Source organism: Hyperolius riggenbachi, chromosome 1, assembly GCF_040937935.1.
Source record: "Hyperolius riggenbachi isolate aHypRig1 chromosome 1, aHypRig1.pri, whole genome shotgun sequence".
NCBI lineage: Eukaryota > Metazoa > Chordata > Amphibia > Anura > Hyperoliidae > Hyperolius > Hyperolius riggenbachi.
In genome coordinates, this window is record NC_090646.1 from 13,415,998 (window position 1) to 13,435,952 (window position 19,955).

Genomic DNA, 19,955 nt, shown 5'->3' on the forward strand with positions numbered 1-19,955 from the left:
ACACCAAATATCACTGCTGGCAATGTGTACTACTACTCACACACCAAATATCACTGCTGGCAATGTGTACTACAACTCACACACCAAATATCACTGCTGGCAATGTGTACTACTACTCACACACCAAATGTCACTGCTGGCAATGTGTACTTCTATTCACACACCAAATATCACTGCTGGCAATGTGTACTACTACTCACACACCAAATATCACTGTTGGCAATGTGTACTGCTACTCACACACCAAATATCACTGCTGGCAATGTGTACTACTACTCACACACCAAATATCACTGCTGGCAATGTGTACTACTACTCACACACCAAATGTCACTGCTGGCAATGTGTACTTCTATTCACACACCAAATATCACTGCTGGCAATGTGTACTACTACTCACACACCAAATATCACTGCTGGCAATGTGTACTACTACTCACACACCAAATATCACTGTTGGCAATGTGTACTGCTACTCACACACCAAATATCACTGCTGGCAATGTGTACTACTACTCACACACCAAATATCACTGCTGGCAATGTGTACTACTACTCACACACCAAATATCACTGCTGGCAATGTGTACTACTACTCACACACCAAATATCATTGCTGGCAATGTGTACTACTACTCACACACCCACTATCAGGCCCAGTGCACACCAAAAACGCTAGCAGATCTGCAAAATGCTAGCGGTTTTTGGAGCAGATTTTCAGAGCAATTCTAGGCATGTTTAGAGACGTTTTATAAACATGCATAGCGGTTTTAGGAGCATTTTCGGGTAGCATATTACACATATTGTTACGGGCCCGTCCACACCTATGATGGCAAACCTTTGCGGGAGTGATTTTCCCGCAATTAACGCGGAAAAATCACTGGACACTGCGTCGGTTTTGGAGCGATCGCGATTAGCGTGCTTTGCACGCTAATCACAATCGCTAAACGCAAATCGCCGGCAAACTGCTGCATGAAACGTGTTTGCAGTTATTGCTAACTGCAAACGCGGTAGTGAGAAAACTGCTATTTACAATAATGTACAGCGGTTTTTTACTAAACTGCTAGCGGTTTGCCATGAGTGGCTTTAGCATATAGCATATATCTTTACATTTTACACAGTCATATCAAACCCACATGTGACTGCCTATTTCAGACTTTTGGTCCTCATTAGTACACAATAGGAATTGGTAAGGCTTTATGAGATAGGGCTTGGACCAGTACAACAGAGTAACCAAGCAGCTCAGGGTGACCCAAACTACTAAGAATGTATAGGGGGATAAAAGGGACCAAAAAGCCCTCCTACTGAAAAAAAAGCAAAGCTTGGTGTAATTTGCCTTCTTAAAACAGAAACAAATCTGCAATAATACAGCTATAAGTGAACATTTGTGGTTACCCACAATGCACTGCTACTGAATATGCAAATTATCCCTCTTGGACCTTGGTTTGATATGGCACTACTTCTTCTTGCTTGGACCAGCCCCTTCTTCTTGCTTGGACTGGCCCTGGGGGCAGGGCGCTACTTCTTCTTCTTGCTTGGACCAGCCCCTTCTTCTTGCTTGGACCGGCCCTGGGGGCAGGGCGCTACTTCTTCTTCTTGTTTGAAGGTTGAGGCACTTACTCTATTATATATATAGATAATATGGTAGGACATTACTTTATGACTATGGTAGGATTAGAGTGTGAGCTCCTCTGAGGACAGTTAGTGACATAACTATGTACTCTGTAAAGTGCTGCAGAGGATGTCAGTGCTATATAAATACATAATAATAATATGGTAGGACATTACTTTATGACTATGGTAGGATTAGAGTGTGAGCTCCTCTGAGGACAGTTAGTGACATGACTATGTATAAATACATAATAATAATAATATGGTAGGACATTAGACTATGACTATGGTAGGATTAGACTGTGAGTTCCTCTGAGGAAAGCCAGTGACATGACTATGTACTCTGTAAAGTGCTGCAGAACAGTGCTGCTCGGATACCCCTTTTCAAAACCCAGATATCCGATCAGGGTCGGATATCCAATTTCAAAATTTTCCAAACCGAATCTGAATCGGAAATCCGACCTTAGTATCCGGGGCATCCGGCCGGATTCGGATATCTGGGTAGAAAACCGGAAGTGGCCTTTAAATTGCTTTTAAAACATTTTTTAGGGTAAATGAGGCATGTATCATCATGTTTATTTAAAAGGAAACACTAATTGATGATGTGGGGACTTAAAATACCCCCCCCCCCAAAAAAAAATGGCTGTCAATTAACATTAGGCCTAGGTTCCAGACAGCGGTTGTGCAGCCCACATTGGCTATCATTCATAAAGCATTTCCGCATGCGGAAATGCTTAAAACAGTTGACTTTACCGAACACTCAGCAAATTCGGCATTCATAAAGGCTCCTTCCGCATGAAAAGCTGACCTTACCAAGCAGAACAATAAATCACCGCCTTGTGCGCCTTGTGAATGAGCAGCCAGAAGTCTAAAACACCGACAGCTGTGTTTTCCCGCACAGATTCTTTTTACCGACAGCACTTTCATGAATAATAGCCATTGTGTCCAAAGTCCAACCGCACAACTGGGACATGACAGTTTTCAGCCAAGACACCTCCAAAAATGAATCAGTAATTGTGTTTTGGGTTAAATATAGGTGGTATCAGTGGCCTGTGGCATCCTGCCTTGGTGGTGGGAGCTGCACAGGCAGCAGGAGCAGCAGCAGGTGTAACGTGTGCCAGGAGGAGCGTGCTGGACGTGACACGTGCCAAGTGCCATGTTCCAAGTGACACGTGTCAATTGCCACGTGACCCGTGCCAACCACCTTCTGTTAATAACATGGCTGGGTCCAGGAGGCCTCTCTGAGCTTCTCTGATCAATATTGTTCCGCACGTTGGTAATGCTGCACATCTACTGAAATGTACATATCACGGGACTCTGGACCTGTGTTGTAAATGATGGAAGTTTACCTGCCTGGAGCTATGAACTCTGTGTTATTAGCCTTCCTGTAAACTCATATCCTGATCTCATGTCCTATAAAAACAGAGAACACTCAATAATAAGACATGTACCCCTTCTGCCGCTGGAAGAGCACTTGTGGTGGATCATACTCTACACAACAGTTTTACAATTACATTTGGCTTATTTTGGGCATTACACAGTTTTGTAGGATAGATGACAGCGGAGGGGGGATTAGTATACACATAGGAATGGCAAGTTTCAGAATAGTAATAGCAGAAATGAGTATTTAAATACAGTGCTTTGAACAAGATAGTGAGCTCTTTTGACTACAGTTAGTGACATGACTATGTACTCTCTACAGTGTCAAATACATGTCAGTGCTGAGTGCTATATACATAAATAAAGAGATAAGATTGTGTGAGCGGCGACCGCCACTAAAGGAAAGAATCACAGACTCACCCATTATCAGTGGATCGTCTCTTGCTGTCTGGAGAGCCTGCGGGGCTCTGATTACCTGGATGGAGGGAGTGTTGCTCTCTTGTTGAAAGGCTGAAAAACCTGCGACTGCCGGCTCCAGTTCTACAGAGAGATTAATGGTAGGGATTAGAGTGTGAGCTCCTGTGAGGACAGTCAGTGACATGACTATGTACTCTGTAATGTGCTGCAGGAGATATCAGTGCTATATAAATACATAATAATAATATGGTAGGACATTAGACTATGACTATGGTAGGATTAGAGTGTGAGCTCCTCTGAGGACAGTCAGTGACATGACTATGTACTCTGTAATGTGCTGCAGATGATGTCAGTGCTATATAAATACATAATAATAATATGGTAGGACATTAGACTATGACTATGGTAGGATTAGAGTGTGAGCTCCTCTGAGGACAGTCAGTGACATGACTATGTACTCTGTACAGTGCTGCAGGAGATGTCAGTGCTATATAAATACATAATAATAATATGGTAGGACATTAGACTATGACTATGGTAGGATTAGAGTGTGAGCTCCTCTGAGGACAGTCAGTGACATGACTATGTACTCTGTAATGTGCTGCAGAAGATGTCAGTGCTATATAAATACATAATAATAATATGGTAGGACATTAGACTATGACTATGGTAGGATTAGAGTGTGAGCTTCTCTGAGGACAGTCAGTGACATGACTATGTACTCTGTAATGTGCTGCAGGAGATGTCACTGCTATATAAATACATAATAATAATATGGTAGGACATTAGACTATGACTATGGTAGAGTTAGAGTGTGAGCTCCTCTGAGGACAGTCAGTGACATGACTATGTACTCTGTAATGTGCTGCAGGAGATGTCACTGCTATATAAATACATAATAATAATATGGTAGGGCATTAGACTATGACTATGGTAGGATTAGAGTGTGAGCTTCTCTGAGGACAGTCAGTGACATGACTATGTACTCTGTAATGTGCTGCAGGAGATGTCACTGCTATATAAATACATAATAATAATATGGTAGGACATTAGACTATGACTATGGTAGAGTTAGAGTGTGAGCTCCTCTGAGGACAGTCAGAGACATGACTATGTACTCTGTAATGCGCTGCAGGAGATGTCAGTGCTATATAAATACATAATAATAATATGGGAGGACATTAGACTATGACTATGGTAGGATTAGATTGTGAGCTCCTCTGAGGACAGTCAGTGACATGACTATGTACTCTGTAATGTGCTGCAGAAGATGTCAGTGCTATATAAATACATAATAATAATAATATGGTAGGACATTAGACTATGACTATGGTAGGATTAGATTGTGAGCTCCTCTGAGGACAGTCAGTGACATGACTATGTACTCTGTACAGCGCTGCAGAAGATGTCAGTGCTATATAAATACATAATAATAATATGGTAGGGCATTAGACTATGACTATGGTAGGATTAGAGTGTGAGCTCCTCTGAGGACAGTCAGTGACATGACTATGTACTCTGTAATGTGCTGCAGAAGATGTCAGTGCTATATAAATACATACTAATAATATGGTAGGACATTAGACTATGACTATGGTAGGCTCAGGCTGAGATTGTTAGCTCCTGTGAGGACAGTCAGTGACATGACTATGTACTCTGTACAGTGCTGCAGAAGATGTCAGTGCTATATAAATACATAATAATAATATGGTAGGACATTAGACTGTGACTATGGTAGGATTAGATTGTGAGCTCCTCTGAGGACAGTTAGTGACATGACTATGTACTCTGTAATGTGCTGCAGAAGATGTCAGTGCTATATAAATACATAATAATAATATGGTAGGACATTAGACTATGACTATGGTAGGATTACATTGTGAGCTCCACTGAGGACGGTCAGTGACATGACTACAGTATGTACTCTGTAAAGTGCTGCAGAAGATGTCATTTTTTTTTCAGACCCCACGATGGAGGGCCGAAGGTTCTTGCTGGAGCCGCAGTGGTCCCCCCCCCCCCCCCCCCCCCCCGCAGTAAAAAAATGCAATTAAAGGACAATTAGATTGGCAGCACTTTCCACAAAATGCAATGCAATTGGCAGAAGATCTCCCAAAAATGCAATTCAAGAGGTAATTGAAGCTGTGTGGCGCGCGCAGCACACTGAAAAACAAGGGTTCCGTTCCGCGTAGAGCAGCGCGCGTAGCGCGCCGCGCCGAAAAATGGGTGTGGCCATGGACCAGAATGTGGGTGTGGCCACGGGTGGAGACAAATTTACATGAACCTAGCAATGGTGGGACATCAGATTAGGACAGTGGTGGCGAACCTTTTGGAGGCCGAGTGCCCAAACTGCAACCCAAAAGTCACTTATCTATCGCAAAGTGGCAACAGCAATTTAAACTAAATACTGTACAAACTTTTTAACTCATACATGAACATTATGGAAAATTCAAGTTGAAAATAAACTGTGAAGATAAACAATTTCATCCATCGTACTCCTGAAAAATGTATTCTTTTTTTTTTTAGAACCTCCCAGTTTTATTTTCCGTTTTAAAAAGCTAAAAAAGTAGGTTTAATGCTATTGTCTCATATGATGATGATTCATCTTTTCCCATAGTCTCGCAGTTAGCAATCATGTGACCCCCAACAAATCATGAGGCCCCCAACAAGACAAATTCAGCCGCACGGGGGAGCCGCACTTTCCCTGCATGGGACGCCACACCGTCCCGATCCCCACCCAGCCAGCGACCACATCTTTGTCTGGCGGCCACCTGGCTATGCATGCCACCCGGGTGAGCTTACCATCAACCACACTGCCTGGACCCTGAGTACTGCCGAGTCCTTGTTATCTCAGGTAACATTATGTGGATCATCCTTACCATCCAGCATTGACATATGGCTATCATCAGGAGCTTTCCCAATCCATGAGATCGAGATGAACTGACAGTCGTTCCACAGCGGGCCTCCATGGTTTTGGTGAGACAAGCCTGGCTTGACATTTATCACGCTGTTTGTCTGTTGCGCTATGTTGCGCGTACACAGTGTGTGAGCTGCTGCTACAAGTGCTTGCTTCTTGTGCTACATGTGCTGACACCACTGTTGTCTTAACACCATTGCCTGCTAGTGACGTTTGTTCGTCCTCCATTAGCCTGCATGGCTTTGTCAGTCTTTTACTTCCTTCTGGTGGCAACCATTACCGGAGTCCTTTGACCACATGAGAACTCTTGCCTTTCTCTAATGCTGATGCTTATTGGATTACTACTCCTATTCTAGAGTTAGATGCCGGCGTACGGATGTGATTGCATGTGGACTGCCTGGATGGATGAGTTGTGACGGGGTGGCCATCCCATGTGCTTTTAATAATATTTTCAGTTATTCTTTTCAATAAATTTTGATATGATATTTGGCATATGATTGTATTAATTAGTGTTTATTTTTTACAACTTAACGATCTGTCCGGATAACATATATCCTGCTTTTTCTATTATCACTGCCACTTTATTGATTATTATACACATTCAGCAATCTTGAGGCCCCCAACAAGACAAATTCAGCAGTCATGAGGCACATAAATAGACAGCATTTCACATAAATAGGCAGAATGCCCCCTTAATATGGTAGACACCTCTCACCTGGCTTCTGAATTCTCCTGTACTGGCTGCTGTGCCTGGCAATACTGTTTTTGGCTGGATTGGGGATGATGTGTGGGCTGAAAGGCCTGGCGGTGATGCTGTGGCCGGCCTGGCGGTGATGCTGTGGTGTGGCCAGCTGAGGTAGTGACAGGTGCCCCCCAGTTAGATAGTGACAGGTGCCTCCCCAGTTGAGGTAGTGACAGGTGTCCCCCCAGCTGAGATAGCAGGGCCGTGCCGACACAGAGGCCGACGAGGCTGGAGCCTCGGGGCGGAAGTCATTGACAGTCTGTGCAGGCGCAAGGAACAGCAGGACTGTTTTGCCTGGCTGCCCGCCTTTCCCCCCGTGGTCACGCTGCCTGCGCCCCGCCTCAGTTCACACAGTGCTCGCTGACCAGGCTGGCTGCAGTGCCGGGGAAGACAGAGCGGGAGCAGAGTCAGTGGATACATTTCACTCCGCTCTGTGCCTGTTGCCATGGTCACCGATGCCGCCCGCCGCCAGCCCCTCTCATAGAGAAAGCCAGCGTGCATCTCTCTGGCACAGGAGTGACATCAGCAGCCTGTGAGTTCCGCTCCCTTGAAGCTGGCTGAATGTGCCTCAGCGTCTCCTGTCCTGTGAGTCAGCAGCTAGGAGGAGTCAGGCAGGAGACAGTGTATGGTGGATTCCTCTGTGCTGGCCCCGTCCTGTGGTCATAGTCAACTCAAGTAAGTGTGTGAGTCCTCATGACAGCCAAGACAAGTGCCCAGTTAATGTGTATATTTGTATATGATCAGCGCCCTCCCCTCAGACAAGTCACAAGGGAGAGGAGCAGCAGCTGCAGCACACAGACAGTGATGTGATGTCACAGTCAGGGTGGCTGATGAGACAATGAATTCTGCACTAGCACACCAATAAATAATGGAATTATTATTTATCTTTATGTTCTGATCATTAATAGACCCTGAACTGAGGAAAAAAAAAGACTTTTTAACATACCTGGGGCTTCCTCTAGCCCCCTGTAGTCTCCACGGTCCCACAGGTTCCCCGTCAGTCATCCAGCTGGAGCTCTTGAAATCCTCTAACTTCGCTCAAAGTCGTGGTAAAGTGCGCTTGCACGGCTCGTAAGCGCTCCTGGCAAGATGGCACAGGCCGTCTCCATAAGCTTGCTGTGCATGCGCGGTTCTCTGATGACTGAACTGCGTGTGCGCAGTAAGCTTACAGAGATGGCCTGCGTCATCTTGCCAGGAGCGCAGATGAGCCGTACATGCGCTCTTTGCCGTGACTTCGAGCGAAGTTACAGGCTTGCTCCATTATGTGAATTGTCCGGGGAAAAGCTGCACCATTATGTGAATTGTCCGGGGAAAAGCTGCACCATTATGTGAATTGTCTGAGGAAACTCTGCACCATTATGTGAATTGTCTGAGGAAACGCTGCACCATTATGTGAATTGTCTGGCGAAACACTGCACCATTATGTGAATTGTCTGAGGAAACGCTGCACCATTATGTGAACTGTCTGAGGAAAAGCTGCACCATTATGTGAATTGTCTGGGGAAACACTGCACCATTATGTGAATTGTCTGAGGAAACGCTGCACCATTATGTGAATTGTCTGGGGAAACACTGCACCATTATGTGAATTGTCTGAGGAAACGCTGCGCCATTATGTGAATTGTCTGGGGAAAAGCTGCACCATTATGTGAATTGTCTGGGGAAAAGCTGCACCATTATGTGAACTGTCTGAGGAAAAGCTGCACCATTATGTGAATTGTCTGAGGAAAAGCTGCACCATTATGTGAATTGTCTGAGGAAAAGCTGCACCATTATGTGAATTGTCTGGGGAAAAGCTGCACCATTATGTGAACTGTCTGAGGAAAAGCTGCACCATTATGTGAATTGTCTGGGGAAAAGCTGCGCCATTATGTGAATTGTCTGGGGAAAAGCTGCGCCATTATGTGAATTGTCTGGGGAAAAGCTGCACCATTATGTGAATTGTCTGGGGAAAAGCTGCACCATTATGTGAATTGTCTGGGGAAAAGCTGCACCATTATGTGAACTGTCTGAGGAAAAGCTGCACCATTATGTGAATTGTCTGGGGAAAAGCTGCGCCATTATGTGAATTGTCTGGGGAAAAGCTGCACCATTATGTGAATTGTCTGGGGAAAAGCTGCACCATTATGTGAACTGTCTGAGGAAAAGCTGCACCATTATGTGAATTGTCTGGGGAAACGCTGCACCATTATGTGAATTGTCCGGGGAAAAGCTGCACCATTATGTGAATTGTCTGGGGAAAAGCTGCACCATTATGTGAATTGTCTGGGGAAACGCTGCGCCATTATGTGAATTGTCTGAGGAAACGCTGCGCCATTATGTGAATTGTCTGAGGAAAAGCTGCACCATTATGTGAATTGTCTGGGGAAAAGCTGCACCATTATGTGAACTGTCTGAGGAAAAGCTGCACCATTATGTGAATTGTCTGGGGAAAAGCTGCGCCATTATGTGAATTGTCTGGGGAAAAGCTGCGCCATTATGTGAATTGTCTGGGGAAAAGCTGCACCATTATGTGAATTGTCTGGGGAAAAGCTGCACCATTATGTGAATTGTCTGGGGAAAAGCTGCACCATTATGTGAACTGTCTGAGGAAAAGCTGCACCATTATGTGAATTGTCTGGGGAAAAGCTGCGCCATTATGTGAATTGTCTGGGGAAAAGCTGCGCCATTATGTGAATTGTCTGGGGAAAAGCTGCACCATTATGTGAATTGTCTGGGGAAAAGCTGCACCATTATGTGAATTGTCTGGGGAAAAGCTGCACCATTATGTGAATTGTCTGGGGAAAAGCTGCACCATTATGTGAATTGTCTGAGGAAAAGCTGCGCCATTATGTGAATTGTCTGGGGAAAAGCTGCACCATTATGTGAATTGTCTGGGGAAAAGCTGCGCCATTATGTGAATTGTCTGAGGAAAAGCTGCGCCATTATGTGAATTGTCTGGGGAAAAGCTGCACCATTATGTGAATTGTCTGGGGAAAAGCTGCGCCATTATGTGAATTGTCTGAGGAAAAGCTGCGCCATTATGTGAATTGTCTGGGGAAAAGCTGCACCATTATGTGAATTGTCTGGGGAAAAGCTGCACCATTATGTGAATTGTCTGGGGAAAAGCTGCACCATTATGTGAATTGTCTGGGGAAAAGCTGCACCATTATGTGAATTGTCTGGGGAAAAGCTGCGCCATTATGTGAATTGTCTGGGGAAAAGCTGCACCATTATGTGAATTGTCTGGGGAAAAGCTGCACCATTATGTGAATTGTCTGGGGAAAAGCTGCACCATTATGTGAATTGTCTGGGGAAAAGCTGCACCATTATGTGAATTGTCTGAGGAAAAGCTGCGCCATTATGTGAATTGTCTGGGGAAAAGCTGCACCATTATGTGAATTGTCTGGGGAAAAGCTGCACCATTATGTGAATTGTCTGGGGAAAAGCTGCACCATTATGTGAATTGTCTGGGGAAAAGCTGCACCATTATGTGAATTGTCTGAGGAAAAGCTGCACCATTATGTGAATTGTCTGGGGAAAAGCTGCACCATTATGTGAATTGTCTGGGGAAAAGCTGCGCCATTATGTGAATTGTCTGAGGAAAAGCTGCGCCATTATGTGAATTGTCTGGGGAAAAGCTGCACCATTATGTGAATTGTCTGGGGAAAAGCTGCACCATTATGTGAATTGTCTGGGGAAAAGCTGCACCATTATGTGAACTGTCTGAGGAAAAGCTGCACCATTATGTGAATTGTCTGGGGAAAAGCTGCGCCATTATGTGAATTGTCTGGGGAAAAGCTGCACCATTATGTGAATTGTCTGGGGAAACGCTGCGCCATTATGTGAATTGTCTGAGGAAACGCTGCGCCATTATGTGAATTGTCTGGGGAAACGCTGCACCATTATGTGAATTGTCTGAGGAAACACTGCGCCATTATGTGAATTGTCTGGGGAAAAGCTGCACCATTATGTGAATTGTCTGGGGAAACACTGCACCATTATGTGAATTGTCTGGGGAAACGCTGCGCCATTATGTGAATTGTCTGAGGAAACGCTGCACCATTATGTGAATTGTCTGGGGAAACGCTGCACCATTATGTGAATTGTCTGGGGAAACGCTGCACCATTATGTGAATTGTCTGGGGAAACACTGCACCATTATGTGAATTGTCTGGGGAAAAGCTGCGCCATTATGTGAATTGTCTGGGGAAACACTGCACCATTATGTGAACTGTCTGGGGAAAAGCTGCACCATTATGTGAATTATCTGGGGAAACGCTGCACCATTATGTGAATTGTCTGGGGAAACACTGCACCATTATGTGAATTGTCTGAGGAAACGCTGCACCATTATGTGAACTGTCTGGGGAAAAGCTGCACCATTATGTGAATTGTCTGAGGAAACGCTGCACCATTATGTGAATTGTCTGGGGAAACGCTGCACCATTATGTGAATTGTCTGGGGAAAAGCTGCACCATTATGTGAATTGTCTGGGGAAACACTGCACCATTATGTGAATTGTCTGAGGAAACGCTGCGCCATTATGTGAATTGTCTGAGGAAACGCTGCACCATTATGTGAATTGTCTGGGGAAAAGCAGCACCATTATGTGAACTGTCTGGGGAAAAGCTGCACCATTATGTGAACTGTCTGAGGAAAAGCTGCACCATTATGTGAATTGTCTGGGGAAAGGCTGCGCCATTATGTGAATTGTCTGAGGAAAGGCTGCGCCATTATGTGAATTGTCTGAGGAAAAGCTGCACCATTATGTGAATTGTCTGGGGAAACACTGCACCATTATGTGAATTGTCTGGGGAAACACTGCGCCATTATGTGAATTGTCTGAGGAAACGCTGCACCATTATGTGAATTATCTGGGGAAACACTGCACCATTATGTGAATTGTCTGGGGAAACACTGCGCCATTATGTGAATTGTCTGAGGAAAAGCAGCACCATTATGTGAACTGTCTGGGGAAAAGCTGCACCATTATGTGAACTGTCTGAGGAAAAGCTGCACCATTATGTGAATTGTCTGGGGAAAGGCTGCGCCATTATGTGAATTGTCTGAGGAAAGGCTGCGCCATTATGTGAATTGTCTGAGGAAAAGCTGCACCATTATGTGAATTGTCTGGGGAAACACTGCACCATTATGTGAATTGTCTGGGGAAACACTGCGCCATTATGTGAATTGTCTGAGGAAACGCTGCACCATTATGTGAATTGTCTGAGGAAAAGCTGCACCATTATGTGAACTGTCTGGGGAAAAGCTGCACCATTATGTGAATTGTCTGAGGAAAAGCTGCGCCATTATGTGAATTGTCTGAGGAAAAGCTGCACCATTATGTGAATTGTCTGGGGAAACGCTGCACCATTATGTGAACTGTCTGAGGAAAAGCTGCGCCATTATGTGAATTGTCTGAGGAAACACTGCGCCATTATGTGAATTGTCTGAGGAAAAGCTGCACCATTATGTGAATTGTCTGGGGAAACGCTGCACCATTATGTGAATTGTCTGGGGAAAAGCTGCACCATTATGTGAACTGTCTGAGGAAAAGCTGCACCATTATGTGAATTGTCTGAGGAAAAGCTGCACCATTATGTGAATTGTCTGAGGAAACGCTGCGCCATTATGTGAATTGTCTGAGGAAACACTGCGCCATTATGTGAATTGTCTGAGGAAACGCTGCACCATTATGTGAATTGTCTGAGGAAAAGCTGCACCATTATGTGAACTGTCTGGGGAAAAGCTGCACCATTATGTGAACTGTCTGGGGAAAAGCTGCACCATTATGTGAATTGTCTGAGGAAAGGCTGCGCCATTATGTGAATTGTCTGAGGAAAAGCTGCACCATTATGTGAATTGTCTGGGGAAACACTGCACCATTATGTGAATTGTCTGGGGAAACACTGCGCCATTATGTGAATTGTCTGAGGAAACGCTGCACCATTATGTGAATTGTCTGAGGAAAAGCTGCACCATTATGTGAACTGTCTGGGGAAAAGCTGCACCATTATGTGAATTGTCTGAGGAAAAGCTGCGCCATTATGTGAATTGTCTGAGGAAAAGCTGCACCATTATGTGAATTGTCTGGGGAAACGCTGCACCATTATGTGAACTGTCTGAGGAAAAGCTGCGCCATTATGTGAATTGTCTGAGGAAACACTGCGCCATTATGTGAATTGTCTGAGGAAAAGCTGCACCATTATGTGAATTGTCTGGGGAAACGCTGCACCATTATGTGAATTGTCTGGGGAAAAGCTGCACCATTATGTGAACTGTCTGAGGAAAAGCTGCACCATTATGTGAATTGTCTGAGGAAAAGCTGCACCATTATGTGAATTGTCTGAGGAAACGCTGCGCCATTATGTGAATTGTCTGGGGAAACGCTGCACCATTATGTGAATTGTCTGGGGAAACACTGCACCATTATGTGAATTGTCTGGGGAAACGCTGCACCATTATGTGAATTGTCTGAGGAAAAGCTGCACCATTATGTGAATTGTCTGAGGAAACGCTGCGCCATTATGTGAATTGTCTGGGGAAAAGCTGCACCATTATGTGAATTGTCTGGGGAAACGCTGCACCATTATGTGAATTGTCTGAGGAAAAGCTGCACCATTATGTGAATTGTCTGAGGAAAAGCTGCACCATTATGTGAATTGTCTGAGGAAAAGCTGCACCATTATGTGAATTGTCTGGGGAAACACTGCACCATTATGTGAATTGTCTGAGGAAACGCTGCACCATTATGTGAATTGTCTGGGGAAACACTGCACCATTATGTGAATTGTCTGAGGAAACGCTGCGCCATTATGTGAATTGTCTGGGGAAACGCTGCACCATTATGTGAATTGTCTGGGGAAAAGCTGCACCATTATGTGAATTGTCTGGGGAAACGCTGCGCCATTATGTGTATTGTCTGGGGAAAAGCTGCACCATTATGTGAATTGTCTGAGGAAAAGCTGCACCATTATGTGAATTGTCTGGGGAAACGCTGCGCCATTATGTGAATTGTCTGAGGAAACGCTGCGCCATTATGTGAATTGTCTGGGGAAAAGCTGCACCATTATGTGAATTGTCTGGGGAAACACTGCGCCATTATGTGAATTGTCTGGGGAAAAGCTGCACCATTATGTGAATTGTCTGAGGAAAAGCTGCACCATTATGTGAATTGTCTGGGGAAACGCTGCGCCATTATGTGAATTGTCTGAGGAAACGCTGCGCCATTATGTGAATTGTCTGGGGAAACACTGCACCATTATGTGAACTGTCTGGGGAAACGCTGCACCATTATGTGAATTGTCTGAGGAAACACTGCACCATTATGTGAACTGTCTGGGGAAAAGCTGCACCATTATGTGAATTGTCTGAGGAAACGCTGCACCATTATGTGAACTGTCTGGGGAAAAGCTGCACCATTATGTGAATTGTCTGAGGAAACGCTGCACCATTATGTGAATTGTCTGGGGAAACACTGCACCATTATGTGAATTGTCTGGGGAAACGCTGCACCATTATGTGAATTGTCTGAGGAAAAGCTGCACCATTATGTGAATTGTCTGAGGAAACGCTGCGCCATTATGTGAATTGTCTGGGGAAAAGCTGCACCATTATGTGAATTGTCTGGGGAAACGCTGCACCATTATGTGAATTGTCTGAGGAAAAGCTGCACCATTATGTGAATTGTCTGAGGAAAAGCTGCACCATTATGTGAACTGTCTGGGGAAAAGCTGCACCATTATGTGAATTGTCTGAGGAAACACTGCACCATTATGTGAAATGTCTGAGGAAAAGCTGCGCCATTATGTGAATTATCTGGGGAAAAGCTGCACCATTATGTGAATTGTCTGAGGAAAAGCTGCACCATTATGTGAATTGTCTGGGGAAACGCTGCACCATTATGTGAATTGTCTGAGGAAAAGCTGCGCCATTATGTGAATTATCTGGGGAAAAGCTGCGCCATTATGTGAATTATCTGGGGAAAAGCTGCACCATTATGTGAATTGTCTGAGGAAAAGCTGCACCATTATGTGAATTGTCTGGGGAAACGCTGCACCATTATGTGAATTGTCTGAGGAAAAGCTGCACCATTATGTGAACTGTCTGGGGAAAAGCTGCACCATTATGTGAATTGTCTGAGGAAACACTGCGCCATTATGTGAAATGTCTGAGGAAAAGCTGCGCCATTATGTGAATTATCTGGGGAAAAGCTGCACCATTATGTGAAATGTCTCAGGAAAAGCTGCACCATTATGTGAAATGTCTGGGGAAACGCTGCACCATTATGTGAATTGTCTGGGGAAAAGCTGCACCATTATGTGAATTGTCTGAGGAAACACTGCGCCATTATGTGAAATGTCTGAGGAAAAGCTGCGCCATTATGTGAATTGTCTGGGGAAAAGCTGCACCATTATGTGAACTGTCTGAGGAAAAGCTGCACCATTATGTGAATTGTCTGGGGAAAAGCTGCACCATTATGTGAATTGTCTGGGGAAACACTGCGCCATTATGTGAATTATCTGGGGAAACACTGCGCCATTATGTGAACTGTCTGGGGAAACACTGCGCCATTATGTGAATTGTCTGGGGAAAAGCTGTGCCATTATGTGAACTGTCTGGGGAAACGCTGCGCCATTATGTGAATTGTCTGAGGAAACGCTGCACCATTATGTGAATTGTCTGGGGAAACACTGCACCATTATGTGAATTGTCTGGGGAAACGCTGCACCATTATGTGAATTGTCTGGGGAAAAGCTGCACCATTATGTGAACTGTCTGAGGAAACACTGCGCCATTATGTGAAATGTCTGGGGAAAAGCTGCACCATTATGTGAACTGTCTGAGGAAACACTGCGCCATTATGTGAATTGTCTGAGGAAACGCTGCACCATTATGTGAATTGTCTGAGGAAACACTGCGCCATTATGTGAATTGTCTGGGGAAACGCTGCACCATTATGTGAAATGTCTGGGGAAACGCTGCGCCATTATGTGAACTGTCTGAGGAAACACTGCGCCATTATGTGAAATGTCTGAGGAAACGCTGCACCATTATGTGAATTGTCTGAGGAAACACTGCGCCATTATGTGAATTGTCTGGGGAAACGCTGCACCATTATGTGAAATGTCTGGGGAAACGCTGCACCATTATGTGAACTGTCTGAGGAAACACTGCGCCATTATGTGAAATGTCTGGGGAAACGCTGCGCCATTATGTGAATTGTCTGAGGAAACGCTGCACCATTATGTGAATTGTCTGAGGAAACACTGCGCCATTATGTGAACTGTCTGGGGAAAAGCTGCACCATTATGTGAAATGTCTGAGGAAAAGCTGCGCCATTATGTGAATTGTCTGGGGAAAAGCTGCACCATTATGTGAATTGTCTGAGGAAAAGCTGCACCATTATGTGAAATGTCTGAGGAAAAGCAGCACCATTATGTGAATTGTCTGGGGAAAAGCTGCACCATTATGTGAATTGTCTGGGGAAACGCTGCACCATTATGTGAATTGTCTGAGGAAACACTGCGCCATTATGTGAATTGTCTGGGGAAAAGCTGCGCCATTATGTGAAATGTCTGGGGAAAAGCTGCGCCATTATGTGAATTGTCTGGGGAAAAGCTGCACCATTATGTGAATTGTCTGGGGAAACGCTGCACCATTATGTGAATTGTCTGGGGAAACACTGCGCCATTATGTGAACTGTCTGAGGAAAAGCTGCACCATTATGTGAATTGTCTGAGGAAAAGCTGCACCATTATGTGAATTGTCTGAGGAAAAGCTGCACCATTATGTGAATTGTCTGGGGAAAAGCTGCACCATTATGTGAATTGTCTGGGGAAACGCTGCACCATTATGTGAATTGTCTGAGGAAACACTGCGCCATTATGTGAATTGTCTGAGGAAAAGCTGCACCATTATGTGAATTGTCTGAGGAAAAGCTGCACCATTATGTGAACTGTCTGAGGAAAAGCTGCACCATTATGTGAATTGTCTGGGGAAAAGCTGCGCCATTATGTGAAATGTCTGGGGAAAAGCTGCGCCATTATGTGAATTGTCTGGGGAAAAGCTGCACCATTATGTGAATTGTCTGGGGAAACGCTGCACCATTATGTGAATTGTCTGGGGAAACACTGCGCCATTATGTGAACTGTCTGAGGAAAAGCTGCACCATTATGTGAATTGTCTGAGGAAAAGCTGCACCATTATGTGAATTGTCTGAGGAAAAGCTGCACCATTATGTGAATTGTCTGAGGAAAAGCTGCACCATTATGTGAATTGTCTGGGGAAAAGCTGCGCCATTATGTGAATTGTCTGGGGAAAAGCTGCACCATTATGTGAATTGTCTGAGGAAACGCTGCACCATTATGTGAATTGTCTGGGGAAACACTGCGCCATTATGTGAATTGTCTGTGGAAAAGCTGCGCCATTATGTGAATTGTCTGAGGAAAAGCTGCACCATTATGTGAATTGTCTGGGGAAACACTGCGCCATTATGTGAATTGTCTGGGGAAACGCTGCACCATTATGTGAATTGTCTGGGGAAACGCTGCACCATTATGTGAATTGTCTGAGGAAAAGCTGCACCATTATGTGAATTGTCTGAGGAAAAGCTGCACCATTATGTGAATTGTCTGAGGAAACGCTGCACCATTATGTGAATTGTCTGGGGAAACACTGCGCCATTATGTGAATTGTCTGTGGAAAAGCTGCGCCATTATGTGAATTGTCTGAGGAAAAGCTGCACCATTATGTGAATTGTCTGGGGAAACACTGCGCCATTATGTGAATTGTCTGGGGAAACGCTGCACCATTATGTGAACTGTCTGAGGAAAAGCTGCACCATTATGTGAATTGTCCGGGGAAAAGCTGCACCATTATGTGAACTGTCTGGGGAAAAGCTGCACCATTATGTGAATTGTCTGAGGAAAAGCTGCGCCATTATGTGAACTGTCTGAGGAAAAGCTGCACCATTATGTGAATTGTCTGAGGAAAAGCTGCGCCATTATGTGAAATGTCTGAGGAAAAGCAGCACCATTATGTGAATTGTCTGGGGAAACGCTGCACCATTATGTGAACTGTCTGAGGAAAAGCTGCACCATTATGTGAATTGTCTGGGGAAACGCTGCACCATTATGTGAACTGTCTGGGGAAAAGCTGCACCATTATGTGAATTGTCTGAGGAAAAGCTGCGCCATTATGTGAACTGTCTGAGGAAAAGCTGCACCATTATGTGAATTGTCTGAGGAAAAGCTGCGCCATTATGTGAACTGTCTGAGGAAAAGCTGCACCATTATGTGAATTGTCTGGGGAAAAGCTGCACCATTATGTGAACTGTCTGAGGAAAAGCTGCACCATTATGTGAATTGTCTGGGGAAAAGCTGCACCATTATGTGAACTGTCTGAGGAAAAGCTGCACCATTATGTGAATTGTCTGGGGAAAAGCAGCACCATTATGTGAACTGTCTGAGGAAAAGCTGCGCCATTATGTGAATTGTCTGGGGAAAAGCTGCGCCATTATGTGAATTGTCTGAGGAAACGCTGCACCATTATGTGAATTGTCTGGGGAAACACTGCGCCATTATGTGAAATGTCTGAGGAAAAGCTGCGCCATTATGTGAATTATCTGGGGAAAAGCTGCACCATTATGTGAATTGTCTGGGGAAAAGCTGCACCATTATGTGAATTGTCTGGGGAAAAGCTGCACCATTATGTGAACTGTCTGGGGAAACGCTGCGCCATTATGTGAATTGTCTGGGGAAAAGCTGCACCATTATGTGAATTGTCTGGGGAAACGCTGCGCCATTATGTGAATTGTCTGGGGAAAAGCTGCACCATTATGTGAATTGTCTGGGGAAAAGCTGCGCCATTATGTGAATTGTCTGGGGAAACACTGCACCATTATGTGAATTGTCTGGGGAAAAGCTGCGCCATTATGTGAATTGTCTGGGGAAAAGCTGCACCATTATGTGAATTGTCTGGGGAAAAGCTGCACCATTATGTGAATTGTCTGGGGAAAAGCTGCACCATTATGTGAATTGTCTGGGGAAAAGCTGCACCATTATGTGAATTGTCTGGGGAAACGCTGCGCCATTATGTGAATTGTCTGGGGAAAAGCTGCACCATTATGTGAATTGTCTGGGGAAAAGCTGCACCATTATGTGAATTGTCTGGGGAAAAGCTGCACCATTATGTGAATTGTCTGGGGAAAAGCTGCACCATTATGTGAACTGTCTGAGGAAAAGCTGCACCATTATGTGAATTGTCTGGGGAAAAGCTGCACCATTATGTGAATTGTCTGAGGAAACGCTGCACCATTATGTGAATTGTCTGAGGAAAAGCTGCGCCATTATGTGAATTATCTGGGGAAAAGCTGCACCATTATGTGAATTGTCTGGGGAAAAGCTGCACCATTATGTGAACTGTCTGAGGAAAAGCTGCACCATTATGTGAATTGTCTGGGGAAACGCTGCACCATTATGTGAATTGTCTGGGGAAAAGCTGCACCATTATGTGAACTGTCTGAGGAAAAGCTGCACCATTATGTGAATTGTCTGGGGAAAAGCTGCACCATTATGTGAATTGTCTGAGGAAACGCTGCACCATTATGTGAATTGTCTGAGGAAAAGCTGCACCATTATGTGAATTGTCTGAGGAAACGCTGCACCATTATGTGAATTGTCTGAGGAAAAGCTGCACCATTATGTGAATTGTCTGAGGAAACGCTGCACCATTATGTGAATTGTCTGAGGAAAAGCTGCACCATTATGTGAATTGTCTGAGGAAACGCTGCACCATGATGTGAATTGTCTGAGGAAACGCTGCACCATTATGTGAATTGTCTGAGGAAAAGCTGCGCCATTATGTGAATTATCTGGGGAAACGCTGCACCATTATGTGAATTGTCT

At 44.6% G+C, this 19,955-nt stretch overlaps 1 protein-coding gene across 4 annotated transcripts in view; it reads right to left on the bottom strand.

Annotated features, from left to right (window-relative positions):
* LOC137544954 (uncharacterized) overlaps window positions 1-19,955 on the bottom strand; it is a 254,449-nt gene that overhangs the window by 114,854 nt on the left and 119,640 nt on the right. For all 4 annotated transcript variants that reach the window (XR_011025953.1, XR_011025952.1, XR_011025951.1 and 1 more), the window contains exon 2: window positions 3,412-3,531. Coding sequence is in view for 1 of the 4 variants with exons in the window: in XM_068266061.1 (XP_068122162.1) it covers window positions 3,412-3,531 (120 nt within the window). In the remaining 3 variants the exon portion in view is untranslated. The remainder of the gene's footprint in view (window positions 1-3,411; window positions 3,532-19,955) is intronic.